The following is a 20,957-nucleotide window of genomic DNA, read 5'->3' on the forward strand; positions in this document are numbered from 1 at the left end:
CCAGTGGTGGTGTGTTTTACACTACTCCGGCTCATGCTTGGCATTGCGCACTTCGATGTGAACCTTGTGTACAGTTGTTTGGCAATGGAACCCATTTTAGGAAGTTCCAGAAACATAGTTTGTGTGCTTCCAGAGGCTGTTTGGAACGCCATAGTGAGTGGTGTAACAGATTATAGGGGATTTTTACATATTTAAAAGCACATGAAACACACATTTTACTTTTATGATTCAGATAGAGAAAACAATCTTAAACAACTTTCCAATTTACTTCTATTTTCTAATTTGCTTCATTCTCTTGTTATCCTTTGTTGAACACACACACACACATATATATATATATATATATATATATGTATGTATGTATGTATGTATGTATGAAGAAGTAAAAAGAAAATATGGTAAAGAGATGCAAAACAAGGACTGCCATGGACTCACTACTAAGAAATAAATTGATCAGGTAAGAATAAAATTTTCTTTCTAATGGTAGTGAGAGTCCACGATTCTTACTTTTGGGAACCAATACCCAAACTGTGGAGTCCACAAAAAATGAGTGAACCTTCCTGCCAAAAACGTCAGTAGCAGCCTTGCATATTTGTTCTACAGAAACCTCATTCTTGAAACCCATGATTTTGAAACTGAACAAGTAGAGTGAGCAGTAATTTGGATAGGCAGTTGCTCACCCGCCTCCAAGTAAGCCATGTGGATTAAACTCCTTAACCAAAAAGATATGGAAGTAACCTTCTGACCTTTCCTTTTAGCAGAATACAGAACAAATAAGCTGGTAGATTGAGGAAATTCTTTGGTCACATGCAAAAAGAATTTCAAAGCACTTACAACATCCAAATTATGCAGAAGCCTCTCTTTAGAGGACTTGGACAGAGAGAAGGTACAATAATTTCACGATTAATGTTCTTAACAGAAACAACCTTTGGCAAAAAAACATACACAGTGCGTAAGACCGCTTTTAGCCTGATGAAATATCAAGTATTGAGGATCAGAAGAAAGCAATGACAATTTGAAAACGCTACGAGCTGAAGAGATTGCCAAAAGAAACAAAACCTTCCAAGACAACTTAATATCCAAGAAATGCATTGCTTCAAGCGGAGGAGACTGCAAAAATCTGAGAACCAAATTTAGATTCCAAGGAGGGGAAATTATTTGAAAACCGGTTTAATCCTAACAAGAACCTGAACAAAAGATTGAATAGCATAAACACGAGTTAACTTCCTTTGAAACAACTGAAAGGGTAGACATCTGACCTTTAAGAGAACTGTCCGATAAGCCCTTGTCTAGACCCTCCTGAAGAAATTGTAGGATCCGTGGAATTTTCAAGGAATTCCATGAAAACCTATGTCTAGAACACCAGAAAAGATATACTTTTCCAAACCTTGTAATAGATGCATCTGAATTAAAGTATCAAATGACAGGTTCAGCAAAACCTCTCTGAGCTAAAAATCAAAAGTTCAATCGCCACGCTGTGAAATTGAGAGAGTGAATTTTTTGATTAAAAAAAAAAAAAAAAAAAAAAAAAGAAGAAGAAGATGCCATGGAGGGGCGCTGGACATCCTGATCAGATCCGCCTACCAAGTCTGACGAGGCAATGCCGAAGCTACTAGAATTGCTGGGACGCACTCCTGCTTGAGGCGAGCAACCACTCTGGGTAGAACAACAATTGGAGGAAAAAAGTAGACTAGATGATAATGCTATGGAGCTGTCAAAGCATCTATCAACTCTGCCTGAGGGTCCCTCGCTCTGGAACCATAACGAGGAAGCTTGTGATTTAACCGGGACACCCTCAGATCCATCTTTGGTCATCCCCAGCGAGATATCAACGATTGAATATCTCCTGATTGAGAGACCATTCCCCCGGGTCGAGAGTCTAGCAGCTCAAATAGTCTGCCTCCCAGTTTTCAACCATCCACATGCCAGGGGTGGACATCGAACAACCATTTACCTCTGCCCAAGTCAAAATATGAGACACATCCCTCATCGCGAGAGAGCAGCGAGTGCCCCTTTGATGGTTTATATATGTCACTGCCATGACATTTTTTGACTGGAAGCTAATAAAATTGGAAAGAGTGAAGAGATGGCCACGCCTGAAGAACATTTAGATTACTCTGAGTTCCAAAACTTTGATAGGTGGGAGCCCTTCTTTCTGGGAGCTATCAAAAGACCCCGAACTGCTCCCCAACAGGACAAACTGGCATCTGGGGATGTTCACCAAGAGAGAGATTGACTGGTGGACTTATCTAAATAAAACACCTGAGAAAGGATGGAGTGATCCCCGTTCCACTGACTTAAAATGCAAAGGTTGCAAATTAAACCTTGCAAACTGCACTGCATCCGAAGCTGCCACCATGAGACCCACAACCTCCATACACTGAGCTACCGAAGATAATAGTAGGTCCTGCAGCTATCGACAGGCCAAATGAAGCTTCTGTCTGCGTTATGATGTTAGAAAATGCTTCATTTGTACCGAGTCCTCCACACAGAAAAGAAAGGCAAGTTTCTTTCCTGATCTTTTGGAAATGTGAGACAACACCCCTGTGGAAGGTGAGACCTGAAACCTATTCTGTAACCCCGAGACACAATTTCCATGACCACGGGTCTTGAACAGATTAAGCCTTTTTCATGAAGCACGGGCTCAGCCTGCCCCCTACCAGAGCTAACTCTAGTTCAGGGACCCCAACTTCATGCAGACTTGGTCCAGAAGCTTTCTTGGACTGTTTGGATTTTTACCATACCAGATTCAGCCTCCATACTGGATTAATGCACCCTCTGCTCTGGTGTATTGCGTCTCACCCCTCCTGTAACTTGTGTCCAGAAAGTGCGAAGTGAGCTGCCACTCGATCTGACACTCCTGAATGTGGCCGCACCGCAAGACAACAGAGCCTAGTAGTGCGCCAAGAGTACTCTGTGCCGTGAAAATTGGCTTCTCCCCTCTAAACCACCGCATCATGATGGAGGCGAGAACCCTTAGACCTCAAGTGCTCTCTTATACAAGTAAGGTAATCGGAGCGCTGAGGAATAGACCTCGGGCCATACTGCAAAGGGTGAGACAAAAACTCCAGCGCACCGTGAACACTGTTCGGATCGTTAAGAGAGTTACTGCTGACCATCCTGAGGTACAAATGTATCTCCAGTGCTCCGTACTGTGTAAAAAAAGAAGAAAAAAAAAAGGAGCACTGAGATCAGCATGACAGACTTTATTGTGGAAGCCCAATATATCCCCTACTAATGGAAGTCCCCCAAATAAAGGATCAATCCCACACAAAAAACAAATCTGCCTCCCCACAGTTATTTTAGCCAGAGGTAGTATTTTAAACCTTTGGACTGTTAGAAAGTCCCCTTACATTCAGCAGTTTAGACAATAGCTAATTTAGTGGAATAATATGATGTTAATCAAAGACATTGCCACTTTGGCAGCTCCTAATGCCCTTCTCTCAAACAGGAATAGTCAATAGCCTTGCTGAGGGGAGAATGGGAAGTTATCTATGCAGACCAGGAGAGAGAGAGAGAGAGAGAGAGAGAGAGAGAGAGAGACAATCCTGCCTGTAGTGAAACACTCCTTAAAAGTTTTTTTAGAGTAAAGTACACAGGAATTAATAGTTGATTTTATATAAAAGGATACTCATAGTAAGTTTGCGGCATGAACTGATACTAGAGCAGTTAGCATCCTTGAGTGACTATGGCAACCAGGTGATGTGGTAGACATGTGCCAGCTTGCTGTGACACAATGGGGGTGTAGAATACTCCCAGCGCTGCTCCGAATGTTTGCAGTGTAAAAGTGATTAGTTCTGACTAGTAGTAGATCAAGTGCACTAATTTGTTATGTACTGTAAATACATGGTAGTCCTAAGTATACATAGAATATTATGATGCATAATGATTAAACCAAGTTGAACATCTATTATTCATACTCGCAATCATTAGCTCTATGGATATATGTTTGGTTATACTAACTTTATTATGGTTGCTGCCAGTGTGTTCCTTATACTAATACACAAACAGTACTGGCAGACCAGTTTTACCACTTCTTACCGTATGAGGTTGCTGAGGGGGAGTTCCATGGGGATATCCTCCAGGGGAAGCAGAGCGTGAAGGGTGGGTGTAAGACAAGGCAGACTGTAGAAAAAGCAGAATGATGGGGAGGAAAAATAAAATGATGGGGTATGTTGTGAGATAAAAAGTGTATGGTGTGAAATGAATGGAACAAAAATATGGTAGGAAGGATATGACAAGGGAAAGAAAAAAAAAAGGAAATGATATAACTGTTAGCAAATATCCCTTTTACAACACCAACCAATAACAAAGAAGGCCTGAACTGCCGATCACTATATTGCAAAATCCAGTATAAATGATCTGACAGCAAGCAGTTTCAACAGTCTTACCTTAGATGGCTGCATGGGGACCGCTATCTGAGGAGCAGGAAGCAGAGTCTGTGCTGGGTGAAGAGCCTGCGGGTGCATGGGACGAAGGGTGGACTAGGGAGAGAGGTTAGGGGAAGGGGAAGAGAGGGAGAAAGTGATGAGAAGGGAAGGAAAAGAGAGAAGTAATGGATTGGTGGTAAAGTAACATGAGAGGAGTAAGAAATGAGCCAAAGATAGAGCAGTAAGGTTGGGAAGAGTTTAGGAAGGAGATTTAAGGTAGGAAAGAAATATATAATGGGGAAAAAGAAGAGATCATAAAGATAAAGACTCACAGAATCAGTGAATCCAGACTGTTGGTTTGCATGCTCAAGCTGTTTCTGGAGGGGAATTCCACTGCTTGGGGGAATGAATCCTAAGGAGGGGAGAGATAAGCAGTGTGAGATACAGGATTAAAACAAATTGATTTGAGTTACAGCAAAAAGCAATCAAAGAGGAGTGAGGTATGGAAGAAAAAAGGTGATAGAAAACTGACCTGCGTGACCTCCAGTATAATGACCATGAACTGTATATCCTGGCTGTTGGTGAGAGAGATATTGCATAGGCTGGAATGCTGAAGGCCCTAGACAGATAATGAAAACAGGCTATGAGGAAAGATGCAATACAAAATAAAGGTTAAAAGGTATAGACCGGTAAAAACAAAATGTTCATGAGTGCATTTACATTTTAAATAGGATTTTTGCAATATACTTCCATTAAATGCTTTTAGTAATCATTTTACACAGATATGCAGTTTAAGCCCTGGCACCAGCATTCAAACACCACACATTCTCAGAGAGTCAGCAGTGGCTTGTAAAACACACACACAAAATAATTGATTCTTAAAAGGATATGACAGTAAGAGAATAAAAAAAGGAGCAGGGACAATGGTTAATATTGAAGTGAACAAAATAACCAATTTGATGGAAAGGATTGCAGGCTGCACTGTAGATAGAAAGTTAAAACAACAATTTTATTGGATACAGTTTAAAAATATAAAGCACACATAATAGTGTGCTTTATCCCGGATGAAGTGCTTTTTGTAGCAGGAAACGAGTCGGAGAGCAGCCTCTCCTGTGTGCTTGGGTGTTTACACTATTATGTGTGCTTTATATTTTTAAACTGTATCCAATAAAATTGTTGTTTTAACTTTCTATCTACAGTGTAGCCTGCAATCCTTTCCATCAAATTGGTTATTTTGTTCGTTTTCACAGCGTAGGGAAATCGCTGCTTTGAAAGGATTGTGAATTCAGTCTAGGCTCTGAGATGATAGTGCATGTGTAAGTGCTGCTGGAAACGTGCAATCAATTGAGCTGAACAGCAGGTGTGTACAGCGTTCCGGATCACAAGGAAAGTAACAGAGTTTGCTAGCATCGCGCTTCCCCTCCCTGCAGTGAGTAGGACCGGTAGGACGCATTGTCTGAAGCTATAAGGTATAGTCCGGTATGGGGGTAAATTGCCTTAACTTTGTGAAGAATTTGTTTAAACCTTGTGAAGAAAGGAAAGAAATTTTGCAACAGACTGTACCTGTGAATTGGTGTAACATTGAATAAGTACCTGCTGTTTCACATGCTCTATATGTTCACACAGACCTTGAGGCTCTATCACTAAGACGTCACTTAAATTGAGTATACTAGGATTTGATACGCGCCAAGGGTTGGGAGTGAACACATAAGGACATACATCTGCTATGCACACAGCATATACATATTTATAGAATCACTACACACTTGCACATAAATATCACTCAGAGAGAATCTAGCGATACAGACCGATTTGCAGACTATGGTGCTCTTTGGAAATTTTGTATGAATGTTGATGCTGATCTAATATTGAAGTGTAATGGTGTGCTTACCTCTTATTGGCTGATTCCCAGCATAGTTGACAGGACCAGCTTGACTCGCTCCAAAACTATGTTGTGACTGGCTGACAGTGTAGGGACTGTGACCAGATTGGCTGCTTTGGTATTGACCATGCTCTGCTGCACTTGGACTAAATGATGGCTGAGAAGAATAATGACGACCCTGCAATTAGAGGAAAAGGCTGAAAAGACGAATGAAGAAGGGAGTAAAAGATTGGGAGGTGAGAAAAGAATGGATTGCGATAGGTTAGCACATAAAATAAGGAATGAAACAATGAAAGGCAAACAAGGAGAAATCAAATGTACTACAGAAAAAGCAAATGAAACAATAGCATCAGAGAAAGGGAGAAAACACTATGGGTAAATTGAAGAAAAGGTCACAGAACTGGGAGAGAAGACAGTTACAGAGATCGGATGAAATTCTATATTAAGGTAAAAAAAAAAAATATCAGATGTCCAATGTCACTAACAGTTATAACTTGTGGTCCAAACATCTGCTTGGCCCGGTCTGCCATAAGAGAGCTGTGCCGAGAGTGACCTCCAGGACTACCTGATAGAGAAGGAAAGACAAGGAAGTGTCAGAGTATAAAGGAAGTGAGCAAGAGGGGTGAGTTCTGAAGTGTTTAATGTCACCACAGATCCCTTAGCTTCAGAGGTGCCAAGATTTATTGGTTGTGGACTAAACAGGTAAGGATTTTATTTTCACTCACTGCACGTAGCTTAGTAAATGTAACTGGACCATATTCATCCCACAGCTCCTAGAATTTTTTTTACTTCTGATCCCTAACTGTACTGCTCTATCTATATTAATAAATTACAAACAGTTGTCTGACTGCTTAAAGGGATATTAAACAGTATGAGTTTGTAAAATAATCTGTTTAATTATGTGCAGTGTAATATACTTACAATTATTTATTTTGTTCCCTTTTCCTGTAATTTATCTCTGAAAATTGTTGGTTTTCTAAATTCCACTGAGTTTCTATAAAGTTATGTATTAACTTATGTTTCTTATCTATCCTTTCTGCGGAGGACAAATAAGGGATATAAAACAGGTGTAGTGTCGAAATCTGCGACCCGACGGAATGTGCGACTGTCACGTCACCACATTCCTGAGCGCACACATGACTGGTTGACCACCATTCACCTGCTAGAGACACCTCCTTCCAGATTTCGACACTACACCGTGACGGGTCGCAGAATCAGACGGAACAGCTGAGCCTGTCAGATTTTGCAGCCTTCACCGGAGCGCCGCTGTTCCACAGCTTACCATGCCTTCATAAATTTATTAGCAGTCCTGGGAAATGGATAGTGAAAGTTAAAAATACATTAAAACTTTGACAAGTGGCTGCTCCATTATATTTTTTCTATCATGTTGCCGTTTATATTTTTTATAAATTAACCTGTTATCTGTATGTTTTCATAAATGATGCAAGATGTTAGCTTTTTTTTAAACTGACTTCATCAGTGGAAAACATACAGATAACAGGTTAATTTATAAAAAATATAAACGGCAACATGATAGAAAAAATATAATGGAGCAGCCGCTTGTCAAAGTTTTAATGTATTTTTAACTTTCACTATCTATTTCCCAGGACTGCTAATTTATGAAGGCATGGTAAGCTGAGGAACAGCGGTACATCGGTGAAGGCTGTAAAATCTGACCGGCTCAGCTGCTCCGTCTGTTTCTGCGATCTGTCACAAGGTGTAGTGTCGAAATCTGGAAGGAGGTGTCTCTAGCAGGTGATTGGTGGTCAACCAGTCACGTGCGCGCTAATTTACTCCTATTATCAAATTTTCTTCATTCTCTTGGTATCTTTTTTGAAATACAAGGATGTAAGTTTAGATGCCGGCCCATTTTTGGTGAGCAACCTAGGTTGTTCTTGCTGATTGGTGGATAAATTCATCCGCCAATAAAAAGTGCTGTCCAGTGTACTGAACCAAAAAAAACCCGTAGATGTATTTTTCAAATAAAGATATCAAAAGAATGAAGAAAAACTGATAATAGGAGTAAATGAGAAAGTTGCTTAAAATTGCATGCTCTATCTGAATCACAAAATAATTTGTTTTGGGTTCAGTGTCCCTTTAAGGAATATGTTACAGTTCTAATAGTAAAAACAAATATGTTAAATCAAAGTAAATATAAAAAGAAACAGATTGTCTTTAAAAAAACAGTGTAAAATGAGCACTTAGAATTTCTCATTGTAGCCACCGCCCTCAGGAATGAGAGAGAAGACATCTTTTGAACTTCTATTGTTGTCTGCCTCTTCTGAGCATGAGCAAAACAGACACCATCTCTCTAGCATTATCTGAATAGCAAACCAGCTCAGGCAAAGATTTATGACATCAAGCTAGATATGCATATTGCAATAATTTTGATTAAGTAAAATTTTGATTAAGTTTAACACACCGCTTAGCACCTTTTTTTATTACAACAATGAAACACACTTACTTAATTTGGTCATCGAACCACTGGATATTTAAAGAAATAATTGGATGGGATACCACTGGGTGGGAGACACCTTAAATTATCACTATACACGGATGATTTACTTTTTTTTTTTTGCATCTTTTAAGAAAAGGCATTTCTATTTTTACGAAACTAGCTCAGCAATTTGGGTCTTTTTTATGTGTATAGGGAGAACTATAAAAAATATATGAAATATTATGGATAGTTTAAGAAATTGAAAGATTTTGATACTGCGTACAATGAGTTTAAAGAATATCTTGTATATTTGGGGATCAAAATTACTCCAAATCCAAATGACTGGTATAGTATAAATGACTAACCGCTAACTGAGAAAATTGCCACAGATTTAAATAATTGGGTGAAAAGCCCCTTATCACTTTTGGCAAGAATAAACTTAATAAAAATGATTATTTCCCCGAAACTACTCTATCTAAAGCAAAATATTCCAGTTGGGATACATAAAGATCTAAAACGAATTGACAGATTATGTAATTTATTTCTAGGGAAATAAGGAAGCATTCATATCGTTTTAAATAAATTAAAAGGGACACTGTGCACTAGATTTTTCTTTGCATAAATGTTTTGTAGACGATACATTTATATAGCCTATCTGCGAGTACATTTGTAAAATTCTATAGTTTTGCTTATTTTCTAATAACATTGTGCTGTGATTCAGACTCCTAAGCTCCAAAGTTTTAGATGTATACTGATGTCTACATATTCCTGTGGCTCCTGTTTGTATAATCTGTCTTTAAATATGGAGGGAAGCGGGGGGGGGGGGGTGCTCTGTGTGTTTTCCCAGACCCTATAACTGGGTGTCCCAGCCTAACATCAACAGTGCTAAACTGGGAGCTTTAAAGTACGCTTTTAAAAAAGGTTTTATACTGGATTTTTAGATCAGTATCTGTACATTTTCTCCTTTATAGCAGTGTCTATAACATGCAGTTATATGAATAATTGTGTATACTGTCAAGAAGCAGAGAGAACATATGGTGGTTTTGCTTTTTCCTGCTTTCAGTAGTATAACTTGGTTTGCCTGGCAAAAATTGCCATTGAATGGCTAGTGGATATCAATTATGTTTCTATATTGAAGGTTTAAGAAAAGACAATTAGTCCATTTTCATTAAAAGCATTAATATGTTTTCCTAGTATATCCCATTACAAATTGGAAAATGAAGAGTATTTTTTAATGTAATCAGGACATGGCACAAGTTGTGTCGGACTATAGAGAGTTCACCATATATTTCCAACAATTATTTCTGGTAATCCCCTATTTGAAGGTATAAAGGGCAACATTTTTAGAAATTGAGTAAGGCATGGTTTGAAAACAATAGCTCGGAAAGGGCGATCTCGTCAAACCCTATGAGACATTAAAACAAGAATTTCATCTATCCAATAAAGATTTCTTTGCTACCTTTAAATTAGTCACTGGAACCCGGGAACGAACAAATAGACGTATGAATTTATATAGAACAGGGAATCACACTATATAATATATAGGTAGTAAGAAGGGAGTGGAGTTCACCAATACGTGGAATCGAAAGTCTAGGATATAAGCACCTAATAGACAATATTTAAATAAAGCAATGACAATCAAGTATGATAAGTGCAAAATATACTTTATGTAGATAGAAAAAATGTATACAATATAAATCCTAAAAAAACAAAAAATAATAATAAATCATTCATTCATCCATACACTCACACACAACAAGGGGTCCCCTTAATAATGCAAAACATAGCATAAATGGTATAAGTAAGTGGTGAATCACTATAAAGTCCTGTTAGCTGCAGATGGAATAGGCAGAACAGCACAATGAAGCAGAAAGATGTTCAAGCATAGATGTTGCAGAAAAAGCAGCAAGCAAGACTGTAAAGCTGGTCTTAGATGATGCAGAGTCAAGCTGTATTGAAGAGCAGGACATACAGTCATATACCAGAAAGAACACAGTTGCTCAGTAAGCAGATAGATTGTGTCAAAAACAGAATTTATGCTTACCTGATAAATTACTTTCTCTTACGGTGTATCCAGTCCACGGATTCATCCTTACTTGTGGGATATTCTCAATCCCTACAGGAAGTGGCAAAGAGAGCACACAGCAGAGCTGTCTATATAGCTCCCCTCAGGCTGCGCCCCCCCCCAGTCATTCGACCGACGGTTAGGAGAAAAAGGAGAAACCATATGGTGCAGTGGTGACTGTAGTTTTACAAAAATAAATTTGAACCTGACTTAATTGCCAGGGCGGGCCATGGACTGGATACACCATAAGAGAAAGTAATTTATCAGGTAAGCATAAATTCTGTTTTCTCTTACATGGTGTATCCAGTCCACGGATTCATCCTCACTTGTGGGATACCAATACCAAAGCTTTAGGACACGGATGAAGGGAGGGAACAAGTCAGGTAACCTAAACGGAAGGCACCACTGCTTGTAAAACCTTTCTCCCAAAAATAGCCTCCAAAGAAGCAAAAGTATCGAATTTGTAAAATTTGGCAAATGTATGCAGTGAAGACCAAGTCGCTGCCTTACAAATCTATTCAACAGAAGCCTCATTCTTGAAAGCCCATGTGGAAGCCACAGCTCTGGTGGAATGAGCTGTAATTCTTTCAGGAGGCTGCTGTCCAGCAGTCTCATAAGCCAATCGGATGATGCTTTTCAGCCAGAAGGAAAGAGAGGTAGCAGTCGCTTTCTGACCTCTCCTCTTACCAGAATAGACAACAAACAAGGATGATGTTTGTCTGAAATCTTTAGTTGCATTTAAATAGCATTTTAAAGCACAAACCACATCAAGATTGTGTAACAGTCGTTCCTTCTTAGAAACTGGATTAGGACACAGAGAAGGAACAATGATTTCCTGGTTAATATTCTTATTAGAAACCACTTTTGGAAGGAAACCAGGTTTGGTACACAAAACAACCTTATCTGCATGGAACACCAGATAGGGTGAATTACACTGCAAAGCAGACAATTCTGAAACTCTTCTAGCAGAAGAAATAGCTACCAAAAACAAAACTTTCCAAGATAATAACTTAATATCTATGGAATGTAAAGGTTCAAACGGAACCCCTTGAAGAACTGAAAGAACTAAATTTAGACTCCATGGAGGAGCCACAGGTTTGTAGACAGGCTTGATTCTAACTAGGGCCTGTGCAAACGCCTGAACGTCTGGTACAGCTGCCAGACGCTTGTGTAACAGGATAGACAGAGCAGATATCTGTCCCTTTAAGGAACTAGCTGACAAACCTTTCTCCAATCGTTCTTGGAGAAAAGACAATATCCTTGGAATCCCAATCTTACTCCACAAGTAACCCTTGGATTCACACCAACAAAGATATTTCCGCCATATCTTATGGTAAATTTTCCTGGTGACAGGCTTTCTGGCCTGGATCAGAGTATCTATAACTGATTCAGAGAACCCACACTTAGCTAGAATTAAGCGTTCAATCTCCAAGCAGTCAGTTGCAGAGAAACTAGATTTGGATGCTTGAATGGACCTTGTATTAGAAGATCCTGCCTCGATGGCAGTTTCCATGGTGGAGCCGATGACATGTCCACTAGGTCTGCATACCAAGTCCTGCGTGGCCACACAGGCGCTATCAGAATAGCCGAAGCCTTCTCCTGTTTGATTCTGGCTACTAGCCGAGGGAGAAGAGGAAACGGTGGAAAGACATAAGCTAGACTGAATGACCAAGGCGCTACTAAAGCATCTATCAATGCCGCCTTGGGATCCCTGGATCTGGATCCGTAAAGGGGAAGTTTGGTGTTCTGACGGGACGCCATCAGATCCAATTCTGGAATGCCCCATAGCTGGGTCAGCTGAGCAAAAACCTCCGGGTGGAGTTCCCACTCCCCCGGATGGAAAGTCTGACAACTCAGAAAATCCGCCTCCCAGTTGTCTACTCCTGGGATGTGAATTGCAGATAGATGGCAGGAGTGATCCTCCGCCCATTTGATGGTTGGTTACTTCCTTCATCGCTAGGGAACTCATTGTTCCTCCCTGATGATTAATGTACGCTACAGTCGTTATGTTATCCGACTGAAATCTGATGAATTTGGCCTCCGCTAGTTGAGGCCATGCCTGGAGCGTATTGAATATCGCTCTCAGTTCCAAAATGTTTATCGGGAGAAGAGATTCTTCCCGAGACCATAGACCCTGAGCTTTCAGGGAGTCCCAGACCGCACCCCAGCCTAACAGACTGGCATCGGTCGTGACAATGATCCACTCCGGTCTGCGGAAGCTCATTCCCTGAGACAGGTGATCCTGAGACAACCACCAGAGAAGAGAGTCTCTGGTTTTCTGGTCCATTTGTATTTGAGGAGACAAATCTGCATAATCCCCATTCCACTGTTCGAGCATGCACAGTTGCAGTGGTCTTAGATGAATTCGGGCAAAAGGGACAACATCCATTGCCGCAACCATTAAACCGATTACCTCCATGCACTGAGCCACAGAAGGCCGAGGAATGGAATGAATAACTCGGCAAGTATTTAAAAGTTTTGACTTCCTGACCTCTGTCAGAAAGATTTTCATTTCTACCGAGTCTATTAGTGTTCCCAGGAAGGGAACCTTTGTGAGCGGGGACAGAGAACTTTTTTCGATGTTCACCTTCCACCCGTGAGACCTTAGAAAGGCCAGAACAATGTCCGTATGAGCCTTGGCTCTGTGAAAAGACGATGCCTCTATTAAGATGTCGTCTAGGTAAGGTGCTACTGCAATGCCCCGTGGTCTTAGTACCACTAGAAGGGACCCTAGCACCTTTGTGAAAATTCTGGGAGCGGTGGCCAACCCGACAGGGAAGGGCCACGAACTGGCAATGCGTGTCCAGAAAGGCGAACCTTAGGAACTGATGATGATCTTTGTGGATAGGAATATGTAGGTATGCATCCTTTAGATCCACGGTAGTCATATATTGACCTTCCTGGATCATTGGCAAAATTGTCCGAATGGTTTCCATTTTGAATGATGGGGAACTCTGAGGAATTTGTTTAGAATTTTTAGATCCAGGATTAGCCTGAAAGTTCCTTCCTTTTTGGGAACTACAAACAGGTTTGAGTAAAATCCCAGTCCTTGTTATGCAATTGGAACTGGGTGTATCACTCCCATCTTTAGAAGATCTTCTACACAGCGTAAGAACGCCTGTTTCTTTGTCTGGTCTGAAGACAAACGAGAAATGTGGAACCTTCCCCTTGGGGGAGAGTCCTTGAATTCTAGAAGATACCCCTAAGCAGGGCCGCCATCAGGGGGTGACAGGGGTGACTCCTGTCAGGGGCCCAATGGGCCAGGGGGGCCCCATGAGGCAAGAACTAAAAAAAAAATTTTTTGCCCCTTTATGCAAGGACTTTCCAGATGCAAGGAGGCATTTTATCTAAGATTTTTACATCTGCATAACATGTTATACTCTCAGACTAAGATTGTTCAGTGTTTGAAATAAGACAGGTTAACTTAAAACTGTTCAGTTTACACTACAGCTGACTTAATTTTGAAAAACATACCAACAAGCCTAAATCCTGCATTTAACCAGATTTAATGGTATGAGTACCACAGCTTATGGTTCCACCAAGACCATATAAAGTGCAGCATTTTCAAAATCCATAAGTACAGCTGACAGATGGGAACATTTGTACACTATATTTGAAGTGGTGCTCTTGGTTGGGGAAAATGGGGAAAAAACAAACAAAAATATGTCAACCTTTTAAAAGTACTTTTCTTCATCTAGCCATCTACCCAGATCATTAATGCACAATTTTGAATTCACAGAATTATTTTTGTTTACACATTTAAAAATATGATTCTTTAAAAAGGGATCTCTTAATTTCTGCAATTTTTTTTTATCATGCATGTCACACAATGTATTTAGGGGATGCAAGGTGCATAAATGTTTCCTCCTGTGAGTGTTTCTGTGGGTGTCTGTGTTTATGTCTTTGTGCTTTGGTTTGTTTCTCTAGGAGTGTGTATGTATTTTTTTTTCTGTGGGTCTCTCTGTGAGGGTGGGTGTATATGTCTTTGTGCATTTTCTGTGGATGTCTGTGAGGGTGTGTGCATATGTCTGAGCTTTTTCTATGGGTTTCTCTGCGAGGGTGTGTGTATGTTTGCCTTTGTGTATTTTCTCTGGATGCCTCTGTAAGGGTGGGTGTGTATGTCTGTGTTTTCTGTGGGTGTCTATGTGAGGGTGTGTGTATGTATGTCTTTCTGTGTTTTATGTGGTTGTCTCTCTGTGTGTTTTCTGTGGGTGTCTCTGTGTGTGTGTGTGTGTATGTCTTTGTGTGTTTTCTGAGGCTGTCTCTGTCGGTGTTTCCTTGGGTGTATGTGCAAGTTTGAGTTAGTGTGTGTGTCCATTGTCTGTTCCTTTTTAGGACATTTTGACCTTACTACTGATTATTCACATCTTTCTACAGACTTTGAGACCTTAATGGAAGTCACCAATCCACCATTTAACCTTTAAATTATTGTTTAGGCAGTTCAGGGCCCTTCCTTTCAGCCACTGCATGCTGTTATCATTTAGTTGGCATCTTCCTTTACAAAAAGATAATCAGAACTCCATATTTTGTTTTCTAAATCTCCTTTTTTTTACAAAACTGTAGTCTACCTCATTACTTGTCAGGTCAATGTAATCAAGTGCTGAGTGTCTGTTTGGGTGTCTGTGTCTGAGTGTGTTTGTGTGTTTGCGTGTCTGCTAGAGTGTCTATATGTGAATCCTTATGTGTGAGTGTGTGTGTTTCAGTGTATGAGTGTGTCTGTGTGTTTGTATGTTACTACCTTTACAACATTTCCAAGTTTAAATAGACACTTAAGAATAAAGTGCATATACGTTTTAGTCACTTGGTCAAAAATTGCACATGTCAAATGGGGGGCCCTGATCAATAGTTAAGTCAGGGGCCCCAAAATTTCTAGTGGCGGCCCTGCCCCTGAGCAACAATTTCTAATGCCCAGGGATCTGGAACATCTCTTGCACAAGCCTGAGCAAAGAGAGAAAGTCTGCCCCCTACTAGATCCGGTCCCGGATCGGGGGCTACCCCTTCATGCTGTCTTGGTAGCAGGCGCAGGCTTCTTGGCCTGTTTACCCTTATTCCAGCCCTGCAAGGGTTTCCAGGTTGCTTTGGGCTGTGAAGCGTTAACCTCTTGCTTTGCGGCAGCAGAGGTTGAAGCAGGTCCGCTCCTGAAGTTGCGAAAGGAGCGAAAATTAGCCTTGTTTTTGGCCTTAAACTGTCTCTCCTGCGGGAGGGCATGGCCCTTCCCCCCAGTGATATCCGCGATAATTTCTTTCAACTCAGGACCAAAAAGGGTCTTTCCCTTGAAAGGAATGTTTAGTAACTTTGTTTTGGACGACACGTCAGCCGACCATGATTTGAGCCAAAGCGCTCTTCGCGCCATAATGGCAAAACCTGAATTTTTCGCCGCTAACTTAGCTAATTGGAAAGCGGCATCAGTGATAAAAGAATTAGCCAGCTTTAGAGCATGAATTCTATCCATGACTTCGTCATATGAAGTCTCCCTCTGGAGCGACTCCTCCAGCGCCTCAAACCAAAAAGCCGCTGCAGTAGTTACAGGAATAATGCAGGCAATTGGCTGAAGAAGGAAACCTTGCTGAACAAACATTTTCTTCAGCAAACCTTCCAATTTTTTATCCATAGGGTCTTTAAAAGCACAACTGTCTTCTATTGGTATAGTTGTATGCTTAGCAAGTGTTGAAACTGCTCCCTCTACCTTAGGGAGGGTCTGCCACGCGTCCCGCCTGGGGTCATTTATGGGGAACATTTTCTTAAAGATAGGGGGGGGGAACAAAAGGTACACCTGGTCTCTCCCACTCCCTAGTCACAATATCCGCCACCCTCTTCGGGATCGGAAACGCATCAGTGTATACCGGACCTCTAAAAACCTGTCCATTTTACACAATTTTTCTGGGACCACCATGGGGTCACAATCATCCAGCGTAGCTAAAACCTCCTTAAGCAGGACGCGGAGGTGTTCCAGCTTAAATTTAAACGCTAAGGAATCTGACTTTGCCCGCTGAGAAACTTTTCCTGTGTCAGAAATTTCTCCCTCGGACAGACCATCCCTCACTGCCACTTCAGAGTGTTGTGAGGGTACAGCAGATAAATCATCCAAAGCTTCTGATTGCTCATCCTCTGTTCTTAAAACTGAGCTATCACGCTTCTTTGGAAAAACTGGCAGTTTGGATAGAAATGCCACAAGGGAATTATCCATGACTGCTGCTAATTGCTGTAAAGTAATAGGGCCCAATGCGCTAGTGATACTAGGCAACGCTTGCGCGGGCGTAACTGGTGTCGACACATGGGGAGAGGAAGGAGGACTATCCTCATTACCTTCCGTCAAAGAATCATCTTGGGCTACATTTTTAAGTGTCACTGCATGGTCATTAAAATGTTTAGATACCTTAGCACACTTTAAACACAAATGCAATGGGGGTACCGCCATGGCTTTTAAACACATAGAACAGGGTCTATCTGTAGGCTCAGACATGTTAGACAGACTTAGACCGCACTCAAATACAGAAAAATACACTTTTTGCAAAAACGGTACTGTGCCTTTAAATAATAAAAAACGCACACTTTTTTACCAAATCTCAAAAAAACATCCAATCTTTATGAAATTTTCACCATATGATCCTAATGCTTTGAAATGATTGCACACTAAGTTTCAAGACAATTAACCTCTTATTGTCCAAACCGGAGCAAATTGAAGCAGGCCACCGGTTTAACCTGCTGTGGCCCTACTTTCCTTGGGGATTAGTTTTGGTTAGAGCGGCAAAGAGAATGACTGGGGGGGCGGAGCCTGAGGGGAGCTATATGGACAGCTCTGCTGTGTGCTCTCTTTGCCACTTCCTGTAGGGATTGAGAATATCCCACAAGTAAGGATGAATCCGTGGACTGGATACACCATGGAAGAGAAAGGATTATCATGAATGTTCCAATCATTTCCACCAAACGCCTCAGATAATAGTAATGTTCGAAAGATTTATACAAATTCCATAGAACAAGTGCCACAGTTATTGCGGAACATCAGCATACAACCGCATCCGGCGGTGCCTTATATGTAATAAGGAAGAGTGATACTTATCCGCTCAAAGAGTTCATCAGGTGGGCACTTTGTCAAATATCAGAAAGGCTGGCAGACAGGTGGAAACGGGGACATGCCCAAGCTGGGTGAGGTAGCGACCGACCAACGCGTCCCTGTGCGCGTTTCGCTCCGCTCTCGTGGTTGCTCAGAGCTTCTTCCGGGTCTGACGTCACATTGTTGAACAGGCTTCTTTATTGGGCAAAAGACGAGCACCTGATTGCAGGCAATACCATGATACACATAATATGCAGGTGTAGATTAGTGCAAGGCATCGTCAAATTGGTTCAGTCCAGAACTTAAAGAGCCAGGTATATACAATTTAAAACTGCAACAAGTGAGATCAAAAAGCGGTATTTCTTTTTTACTTATTGGATACACAAAATTAATACTAAATCAAAATCTTACTAATTAAAACGAAACTTTAAAGGGACGGATATATTTATGGTTATTCGTGAAAAATATAGGATTTATATCAATTTTTGCAATCAAATGTAATCAATAGTTCTGCTTACAGACCGTCAATATACAAACAGCAGCAGTTTAAATTTCCATTTTTGGATCAATAATAAAGAAGAGTGTCAGTTCAAGAAAGAGGCAAATTCCATTTTTTCATTTAACCCATTAGGGGATAATGTGTTTAGATAATACATCCATCGGGTTTCTTTCTGCAAAAGAATTGTGTCAATGTTACCACCTCTCTTACTGGCCTTTACAGACTCAATGCCAACAAACTCTATGTTCTAAGTTCTATGTAAATGATTCGTCTTTTGAGAAACTAAATAAAGAAACTCAGAAATTGATTGAAAAATTGCAAGGTGAGATTAAGATGAGAAAGAGACGTAAACTAATTAGAGACCAGGATGACACTAGGAGAAACAAAGTCTATATTTATCGTAACAGATATAACAGCAGAAATTACTATGACTCTAAAACCGATGGTTCTGATGCTGACTCTGACCCTGATAATTTAAACTTAGAGGCAAGCCAAGAGCAACGCCCTATAGGGGTAGGACCAGGAGAGGGGGGAAGCGGCGACACGCGAAGGCCCCCTCAGGAAAGAAGAGATGGAGGAGGGAGGAGGAACAGGGGTCATTACATGATTACCAGGAACAGGTTGAGGTTCAATAAGAACAGGAAATGCCATCCCTTTTGGGAGAGCCCCCTTGTAAACAAAAATCTAATATTGTAAACCTGTCCTTTTTTCCCCTTAACCAACAACATGTTCAACTCCTTGAAAAAGGTCTGAGTTTTTGTCCCTCGAGCAGACTTGATCTATTTGAAATAACTAAGGACTTGAACCTCTTTGCACGTAAACTTGCATTAAAAAAAGATAATGAGTCCCCGCACGACGATCAACTATGGTGATAGCCGTGATAGAGAGGCATTACATGACTTGGAAAGCTTAGCCTATGAACAATCCAATGAACTAACAGATATTTTCCCAGAACTGATTTTAGGAAGAGATCCACATACATGCCTTCTTTTTCAACAATTCCAAATATTGCTGTGTTTGTGCAAAGTGTTACTGAGCAGTTTGCACAGATACAGCTAATTGGCATCATTAATGATAATTTATCCAAAGGTGAACGAATTGCTCTTGAAGAGCTTAGGTTTCATAAAGAGCTTGTGTTCAAACCGGCTGATAAGGGCAGAAATGTGATTCTTGATCAGAGTTACTATATTAGTGAGGCTATTCGCCAACTTTCAGATACTAACCAGTACTGTGCTGTAACTCGTGAAGAGTTTCAAAAATCCCATAATGAACTACTATTCCTTCTTAATGATGCAAGAAGATCTAATCTGATTACTAGTCAAGAACAAGGATATCTATACAATGCTAAACCAAAAATTCCACTGTTTTACTGGATTCCCAAACTTCATAAGTCCCTGTCTAAGCCCCCAGGCCATCCCATTATCTCAGGGATTGGCGGCCCGACAGAGGGCATCAGTAGGTATCTGGATTTTTTCCTAAAACCGTATGTTAATGAGTTACATACGTTCGTACAGGATTCCACTGATGTTATTAAAAAATTGGATCGAATAACCATATCTGAACAGACATTATTAGTATCTTTAGATGTGGAATCTCTTTATTCCTCTATTCCCCATTCTGTTGGTATTGAGGCTTGCAAGTCCTTTTTGGATTCTAGAGGATTAGGATATCGTAAACACACTAAATTTGTTATGGAGCTTTTAGAGTTCGTTCTGACTAACAATATTTTTCTTTTCAATGGAAAATACTTCAAACAGAGTCGTGGTACGGCTATGGGGGCCACATGTGCACAAACCTACGCATGTCTCCACCTAGGTTGGTGGGAGAATAACATAGTATTTGGTGATCTTATTGAGTGGGTTGATGCACATGTGGCCCTCTGGATTCGATATGTGGATGATATTTTCATCCTGTGGGATGGAACTGAACAAGAACTTTTGAAATTCGTATCTATTCTCAATCAAAAACAGAATTTATGCTTACCTGATAAATTACTTTCTCCAACGGTGTGTCCGGTCCACGGCGTCATCCTTACTTGTGGGATATTCACTTCCCCAACAGGAAATGGCAAAGAGTCCCAGCAAAGCTGGCCATATAGTCCCTCCTAGGCTCCGCCCACCCCAGTCATTCGACCGACGGACAGGAGGAAATATATATAGGAGAAACCATATGGTACCGTGGTGACTGTAGTTAGAGAAAATAATTCATCAGACCTGATTAAAAAACCAGGGCGGGCCGTGGACCGGACACACCGTTGGAGAAAGTAATTTATCAGGTAAGCATAAATTCTGTTTTCTCCAACATTGGTGTGTCCGGTCCACGGCGTCATCCTTACTTGTGGGAACCAATACCAAAGCTTTAGGACACGGATGAAGGGAGGGAGCAAATCAGGTTACCTAAACGGAAGGCACCACAGCTTGCAAAACCTTTCTCCCAAAAATAGCCTCCGAAGAAGCAAAAGTATCAAATTTGTAAAATTTGGCAAAAGTGTGCAGTGAAGACCAAGTCGCTGCCTTACATATCTGGTCAACAGAAGCCTCGTTCTTGAAGGCCCATGTGGAAGCCACAGCCCTAGTGGAGTGAGCTGTGATTCTTTCAGGAGGCTGCCGTCCGGCAGTCTCATAAGCCAATCGGATAATGCTTTTAAGCC

General features: G+C 40.9%; 1 protein-coding gene across 2 annotated transcripts in view; it reads right to left on the minus strand.

Moving 5' to 3' along the window:
- Positions 1-20,957, minus strand: part of GPS2 (G protein pathway suppressor 2) — an 84,366-nt gene that overhangs the window by 28,492 nt on the left and 34,917 nt on the right. For both annotated transcript variants that reach the window (XM_053718445.1, XM_053718446.1), the window contains exons 6-11: positions 6,738-6,817; positions 6,262-6,430; positions 4,903-4,989; positions 4,703-4,782; positions 4,392-4,484; positions 4,042-4,125 (exon numbers count right to left, since the gene is read on the minus strand). In XM_053718445.1, the coding sequence (XP_053574420.1) occupies positions 4,042-4,125; positions 4,392-4,484; positions 4,703-4,782; positions 4,903-4,989; positions 6,262-6,430; positions 6,738-6,817 (593 nt within the window). The remainder of the gene's footprint in view (positions 1-4,041; positions 4,126-4,391; positions 4,485-4,702; positions 4,783-4,902; positions 4,990-6,261; positions 6,431-6,737; positions 6,818-20,957) is intronic.

The sequence above is a fragment of the Bombina bombina genome, chromosome 6, assembly GCF_027579735.1.
Source record: "Bombina bombina isolate aBomBom1 chromosome 6, aBomBom1.pri, whole genome shotgun sequence".
Taxonomy (NCBI): domain Eukaryota; kingdom Metazoa; phylum Chordata; class Amphibia; order Anura; family Bombinatoridae; genus Bombina; species Bombina bombina.